Source organism: Solanum stenotomum, chromosome 2 (assembly GCF_019186545.1).
Source record: "Solanum stenotomum isolate F172 chromosome 2, ASM1918654v1, whole genome shotgun sequence".
NCBI lineage: Eukaryota > Viridiplantae > Streptophyta > Magnoliopsida > Solanales > Solanaceae > Solanum > Solanum stenotomum.
The window spans coordinates 67,474,486-67,482,871 of NC_064283.1; the positions used below are offsets into that span (position 1 = coordinate 67,474,486).

At 31.8% G+C, this 8,386-nt stretch overlaps 1 protein-coding gene across 1 annotated transcript; it reads right to left on the minus strand.

Moving 5' to 3' along the window:
* Positions 1-6,889: 6,889 nt before the first annotated feature.
* LOC125856227 (uncharacterized) lies at positions 6,890-7,591 on the minus strand. Its single transcript, XM_049535764.1, has one exon. It carries the CDS (start codon positions 7,589-7,591, stop codon positions 6,890-6,892), a length of 702 nt encoding a protein of 233 aa, XP_049391721.1.
* Between the last annotated feature and the right edge of the window lie 795 nt (positions 7,592-8,386).

The following is an 8,386-nucleotide window of genomic DNA, read 5'->3' on the forward strand; positions in this document are numbered from 1 at the left end:
ACAACTAATATATATCCAAATAGATATTAGTTACCTTTTACATAATTGATGAATGCATTCGTTGGTTAAAATCTAATTAGTAATCTTCATTAGAATTAAGTGGATTGAAATGGAGGGAGAAACTCTAACACGATCGAGATTTTCTAATTAAACGTAAAAGAAATTCTAAATTATAGACGAATTCTATTGCTTGCCGCAGAAAGCCAAATAGGTCGGTTAATTTTTGCTTAATTCTTTTAGGTCTATCAAGCATTACGTTCAGATATAGTATAAAAAATGTTTACTTTCTTTTTTTGACGATTCATTTAAATTGTATTCTTAAAGAAAATAAAAATAAAAGAATAATATTTTACAAATTTATTCGATAGCTATACTGATGGGTATAACAAATAACTCGTAAAAATAGTCGAAATACATGATCCACAACACTATGATTATTAAAAAAACACAAAATAACTCATCCAACTAGAAAATTGCTTTAGAAATATAGCCTATAATACATATTCTATGTTTGACTAGATTAATTTATCTTCAATCATAGTTAATTTTTCCATTTTAATTATTAAGTCTTATTATGATTCCTTCCAAAGAAATTCAATATACATAAAAATTAACTTAAAATATTTATTATTTAAATAATTTAATTTTCCAAAAGTCAATAGAAAATACTATAATTATATTCTAATATAATATAAATTAGTGTTTTCTTCAAAAAAGAGAGAAATTATACATCAACTAAAATCAATTCAAATTACTTATCTAAGGATTGATCATGAATTAAAGTATAATAAGAGAAGTTGAGCAGATAAAAGAAAGGAAAGGTATAAAGGAGGAAAAGAATAAGAAGTGAAAGTGAGTTATGGAAGTATTAAATTCTACCTAAGTAATAATCTCTCTATTTCACATTAACTGAATTTTTGAGGTTTTTTCATTGTTCAAAATAATTATATTGTTCAAAGTTCAAGATAGATGTTTGAATTTTTTTTCATCTTTGCCCTTTTATTTATTGAAGTTTTATATTTTCTAGGAGATAAATTACACTACTTATAAAGTTATATTCATAATTTCATAAAGGAAAATAGTGGAAATTATGATTTAAATTATGTACTTGAATGCTTTTCTTAATATGTGTGCATTGCCTCACAAATTCAATTGGTAGCGCGTTGGTCTGAAGGTGAATTATTCATCTATAAAATTATTACGGTGTCTGATTTACAATTTTTAAAAACACGTAACTAATACATATACTTCCTCCATCCCAATTTATGTGATTACTTTCCATTTTAGTCACTCCCAAAAAGAATGACAAATTTCTATATTAAGTAAAAATTTAACTATAAAATGTCTATTTTATCCTTAATGAAATGATTTACAACCACATACATTTCTATCATTCATTTTGGACCACAAGTTTTAAAAGTTTCCTTTCTTTCTTAAACTGCGTGCTGAGTCAAACTACCTCACATAAAATGAGACAGAGGGAGTACATGACTTATGAGGGAGACCTAACTACCTTGTTAGTTTTTGGTAGAAATTCAGTTGTAATGTTTGAAGTGTTTGAACTTTAACCCCCAAAAATTATCCAAATGGCCAGTTGCTTCTGCATCTATAATCACATTTAGTTAAGTATCCTGGAAATTAGAATAAGCAGACAAGTTTAGGAGGGAAAAGATGTATTATCCTATTTGATTAGAGATGGAGCACATTCTATTTAGGAGGAAGTTGGTTTTCTAGTAACAACAAGTCTCGACATGCAATGTTTATCATACAATTTGTGCTTACAACTTTGTCTTCTTTATTTAGGCCTCATTTCACTACACTCTCGAATAAACTCAACAACGAAACATCCATCTAGTAAAAGTATTTCTGAAAATTTGCAAATGATATCATTGTTCAAGTTTTCTATAATGATGAAACACTCACTCAATCAACAATTGTGTTACATAGTTACAACAAAGCCAGAACAGTTTATATAATAGTGAGTACAAGAAGTGTTATAATTGCCATAGTTGAAGCTCCTACCCAAGGGCTCGAGAAATAGTTGTGCCTTAAACTAGCCTTCATTTGACTCCCTGGCTTTTCACAATGTTGAATCAATTTGCTGCATTCTTCTACGTAATAAAAGCTTGTGATTTCCACCCATATGAAACTTTCTTGAAGATGCTGGCCACTTGTTTGTCATCTCCTATGTCCTCAAGGATGATTTACTTATTGTGAAGAAGGTGGACAAATTTCTTTTGTCAGAAATTTAGGTCAAGGGGGAGATTTGTTGGGGTTTATTTGCCCTGATTTCTTACCATAAATAGGTTTTCCTTTTACGAAAAGGTTTTAATATTTTGACTATTCCTTTTCTTGTAAGAAAGGTTTTAGGACTCCATAAATATAGGCTTGTTCCTTCTAACTTAATCAACATTCACAATATAGTCCTAGGGTTTTGAGAGTTGCGGTTATGAGGGAGAATTTTGTGAGCCTCCTTGTATTCCGAGGGAATTGGTTGAGGTTGTTTCTCTCTATATTTATAGTGGATTGCTCATCTCCTTTGTGGACGTAGGTCGATTGACCGAACCACGTTAAATCTGTCTCTTTTGGTGTGTTTCTCGATTGTCTTCTTACTCGTGATCTTTCGAGGTTTGCTTTGTTAGCTTTCGCATTACACCTGCTTATTTTCGGTCCTAACAGAAGCTCACTTCTGACAATGCTTTATCATGTCATGAAGCATCGTAAGTACAGATAAAAGGAGTTGATTTTCTAGTAACACCATGTGTTGACACCCAATTTTTGACCTCCACAATATAAAGTAATCATTTCGAGCTTCTTCAATTTTAAATGATTTAAAACAATTAGTTTTATAAAATTTCAAAAATAAATAAATATAGTTTGCATGTTATTTTAAATAGCTTTGTCACTTTTTATAATTTTTAGATAATATATATGTTTTATATAATTTTATATATAATTAGTACATTTTATGAATATTCGAAAATCGTCTAAAAAGATTTTGTTTTGTTTAAATATTTTACTAATTAGTTTAGTTATATAATAGTTTACATTTTTGGATTAATTATTTTATAATTAAGTCGATTGTTTTATTTCGTTAAGATTAACAAGCTCATTAATTAATTTATATTAATTCATCTTATTTAGTTATTAGCCAAATCCCCTAAACCCATTAAGGATCAACGGAACCCACCTACCAAACCGACCCAGCAATGTGATCCAAATAGCGCACGCGATTCGGTCCAGCAATCCAGCAGTCGCATCAATCCGGCAAATCCGGAAAAAAGTCGCGCCGTCCGCCTCTCTTGTCGCTTCGACAGTGCTCTCGCACAAACACTAGATACACGCCTCGTCCTCGTCCTTTGTACGAGAAGTGGCTAGGTGTCGAAATCTCGCACCCTACTTGTCCTGCACTTGATATCGGACGATCCTCCTTTATTTTCCGTTAAGAATTGTACAAGGTCGGTATTAATCTTGGCTGTCAAGCCTTATCTTCATTGAAGAATTTTGGAATTTAAATTTCAAATTTCTACCCGTTTCCCCCCTAATCGAATCCAATTTCAGCTTTAGTTTTCTTCTATAAAAACCCATCTTTGCCTTCAGTTTAAGGGGGGAGGGACAAACACAGATTTTGAGGGCAAGAACTCGCATACAAAAGAATCACAGCTTAATAAAAGTCACTAAAATTTACACCTAAATTTTGGTCACTGCTTGCAAGGCTCATCGCAAGTTTTCGTTCGTGGTGTGAAAGCTTCGTTGTCAAGCTCGTCGTCCTAGTCTCGCTGCTCCGAAGAAGGTAATATCCTTTTCTTTTCAAATGATGTATATTCCATGATGGGTTCTTCCTCAATAGTCATTCTCTATAAGGTTTTTGTTTCTTTTGTGATAGTTGTGTCCCTTAGGATGGTCTAATTATGTTTAATGTTTTAATCTTTAGTTGATGACCCATTTGTGCTATTATTATTTTTCTTACTTATATCAAGTACATTAATTTAAACTATTCTACTACTTTTGAACCTACCTCGTTAATGTTTTAGCTTGAATTCATTCTTGGTTAGGCATATGATTTCTTTAGTCGGCTATCTGTTTAAAAGATTAATGATATAATTTATCTCATTCAAAATTAGCTATTGTTTCATTTTGTTTAAAATTTGGAAGAATTCCCAGCTTTCTTCTCCTTTTAGCACTAGTATGTTTGCCTCCCTTAACTTTGAATTGTTAATCATTCATGGTAGAGATTTATTTGTAGGGGTACTTTCAAAGCTCTGTTATTTTTAACTAGATGCAATTTGGTATAGTCAAAGTAGAATTTGACAATCTTGGTTTAGTTTTTTATTTTATTTTATTTAAAGTTCCCAGTGAGTGTTTAATTGGATAAGATGTCTCAAATGTTTTCAGTTCCTCTTTGTCGTAACTTGAGTGATGATTATTTTCAGTTGTTGAAGGTCTTCGTTTTGCACGTTGTTAATTTGATTTAGAGAACCTGTTCTCTTATGATATGCATCACCTTGCTTTGTTTAGATTTCATGTCTTTAAGACCATATGTTTGGTTTTTTTTTTAATCTCTTTAAAGTGAGAAAATGTATGTTTCAAGTCATTGGTTGTTGGAATTTTCATGACTTGATTTGGAATTTTTAAGAAAAAGGGTTGCTGGTTAATTGTTGTTACAAAAATTTGAGTTAATTTTAATCCAATGCTAAATCTTGTTTCCTCAAGTTATTTGGGTATATAGTAATGTTCTGTTTCGCCTGTCTTCCATTGTTCTACCAATCTGGATGTTCACCAGTAGCTCAATATAGTAAAGTTGTGAAATTTTTTTAAAAAAAACTTTGAGAAATTCATCGATTACCCTTTGCGTGTTTGTTTTAATTAATTCCTTATGTTTCTTTTACTGCATGAACTCCTTCAACGAGTCCAATCGACTCCATCTATGCTTTGCATCATCTCGTTGGGCAAAAGGCCTAACATTATCAAGTCGACTTCATTATTCCAAGAATTGAAAGCTGATTTACAAGGCGGGATATTGAATTCTCAAGTCCCACAAGCCTAAAAAGGGATTGTATACATCAATATACAGGTCAAAAAATGGAAAATACAGGGCTGAGGTGAAATACAGGTGTTCGGAAGCAGGAAATACACGGAAAGAGCTGATATACACTGATATATACAAAAAAGGGGAATTGGGTTAAACCCCAAAAACAACAGCGGATTTGGCCCAAGAAAAGCCCAAATTCAACTTCTCTCCCTTATTCTTAAATTATTTAATTGTGATTATTTATTATTTGTTGTTTATTAACTCTAATTTTAGAATTGTTAATTAACTTAATCAAACTCTCCAAAAGATGAACTATTTCTTTGTGTTGTTTTGTTTTAACAAATTTCATTTTATCAACTCTTATATTTTTTACACACACTTGAATATTTTAGTCAAAACTTTCACTTGTCTTATTTAATTTAAAAGATACTCTATTTAATTAATTCAATTGGTTTAAGTAATATTTAAAAAGAGATTCAAATAAATTCTAATAAATCTGATTTTGTTAAAATCTTAATCACGTGCATTTTAATTCAAATGTTTCATTTTAGGTTCGTTTCTCTAAAAAATTAAAATTAAATAAAATGTGTCCTTTAGTTATTTATTTTCTCAAAGTCAATCGAATATTGTAAATTATTATATATTTTTTATGTTAAATCATTTTCCTAAAAAAAATAGTCAAAAATATTTTAATCAAGTCGTAGGATAATCGCGTGTTAGCGGACGCTTAAAATGTCTTAAAAACCTTCTTGAACCGTAAATAATAACCTCTTACCCATTTTCTCTAAATTTTTAAAGATTTAATCTATTAGAATTTTTTAAAAATTAAGTTTTCTTAGTTTCTTTAAAAAATTAAGTAGCGACTCTTTTCTAAGTATTTTTCTCAAAATTGTTTTATACTTAGAACATTTCAAAAAGTAATTTAGTTAAAAATAGTAAAATTATGGCACAACACTATGTCTCGACATAGATGATCTTCTTCTCCTCCTCCTTCTTCTTTTTCTTCGTCGTCCTCCTCCTTATTCTTCCTTTTCTTCCTCTTCTTGTTCCTCCTCTTCCTCCTTTTCTTCCTCTTCTTATTCCTCCTCTTCCTCTCCCCCTCTTCTTCTTCCTCCTCCTCTTCCACTTCCTCTTCTTCTTCCTCTTCTTCTTCCTCCTCTTACCTTCCTCCTCCTCCTCCTCTTCNCCTCCTCCCCCTCTTCTTCTTCCTCCTCCTCTTCCACTTCCTCTTCTTCTTCCTCCTCTTACCTTCTTCTTCTTCTTCTTCTTCTCTCGAATAAATTAGACCACAAAACAACCATCAAGAAATAACATTTCTGAAAATCTGCCAACAATATCATTGTCTAAGTTAGTATCATAACACTTTACTGCTTCATCTTTCTTTTTCTCCAATTCACTAATGCAACTTTCCACATCAAGCCCCTCTTTTCGCTGGAGAAATTATTGTAGGTACAACAATTCATACTTCTCCATTGAACTAAGTTCATGAGTCCTTTTATGGTAAGGACCAATGGAGATCAACATTGGTGTATAAGCATCTACATATGATTTTCATAAAATTTGATATCAAGTTTAGTTGAAGAAAAACACTTTTAGGGTGTGTTTGATACGACAAGAGATGATGTTTTTTCCTTAAGTGAGTTTCTTATTTATGAATTGAGCTACCTAGTGCCTTTTGATGGTGGAAAGTGACAAATATAAATACTTGAAATAAACTAATTAACATTCAACTAGAAAACCCAATACAGAAGGGGGACATAGAATTAATGAAGAACTCATAATAAGATCATCAACACACATATAAAATACATGGAGGGAGTTGTGAAGAAACACTACAATTGAGATAATTACTAGTACTTACTTCTTAAGAGGACCTGTGAAAGTTAAAATAGTTTGTATAGTTGTGAGTATTAGGAGTATAATGGCTGCCACAGTTGAAGCTCCTACCCAAGGACTACTAAAATAATTGCGCATTAAATTTGCCTTCATTCTATTCCATGGTTTTTCACGATATTCAATTGCTTTTTTGATTTCTTCTTTGTAATAGAAGTTGAAATACGTAGTGACCCCTTTTCCAATTTTGTTGAAGAGGCTAGCAACTTCTTTGTCCTCTCCTATCCAATTCTCTATGATTCCTTTCTGGCAAAGCAAACNTGGTTTTTCACGATATTCAATTGCTTTTTTGATTTTTTCTTTGTAATAGAAGTTGAAATACGTAGTGACCCCTTTTCCGATTTTGTTGAAGAGGCTAGCAACTTCTTTGTCCTCTCCTATCCAATTCTCTATGATTCCTTTCTGGCAAAGCAAACCCACATCTTTGTCTAAGTTGATAAGATGATCCATGAAAGTTAAATAATCGCTAAAATATGTAGGATATACATCAGGTGATTGTTGCTCATAAGCAATGAGATTTCTCAGGAGAGTTTCTGTACCATCTACGACTAGAAAATAAGGGATTGTCATCAATCCATTCTCGAACTTTATATCAAATAAACTTGTCATATTTCTGACCTTTGCATAGCTAACTCCGGCTTCGGAAAGCTCAATTGCATTTGGCATGACCGCAGGACTCGTTAAGCAATCTTCTGAGTTTTTCATGGGATTCCCATGACTTGAAAATATGTGTACTACATGAAGTAAATGTTTGATATTTTCTGCATTACATTCTATCTTTCCAAAGGATTCAAGGGTGATTTTTGGCCAGTTAACAAAAAAGGTAAACACCTTATTCACCAGTGTTGCCAATGGTAATTCATCATCTTGCTTTGTCATGTCATGGAGCTTGTCGAGGACAAAGAAAGGAAGTTGATTTTCTAGTAACATCAAGTCTTGGAATATGTAATTATGATTAATATTAATAATCTTGTCTTCTACTTTTGGATATATTCCACAACACTCTCGAATAAACTCAACCACAAAACAACCATCAAACAACAACATTTCGCAAAATTCATGACTAATATCATTACCAAGCTTTTCTATATCTTCGTAACACTTCAGTACTTCCTCCTTCACTTTCTCCAATTCACTAATGTAACTTTTCACATCAAGACTCTTATTTCGTTGAAGAAACCTTTGTAGGTATAATAGTTTGTACTTTTTCATTGGACCAAGTTGAGTATTCTTCTTATGATAACGACCAATGGAGACCATCTTTGGTGTATAAGCATCTGGATTTGATTCACGTTGCCACACATTTACTTTGAATATCGTACACGATTTAATAGATGAATTGTCTAAATCCTCAAACATTTCATCAATTCTTTCATTTATGTTGTTCTCTCAGTTTTGTTTTATTAGGGTGTTGCGGGGTCTGTCCCAACATCCATCTTAGAATTATAGAGGCTTCATAGA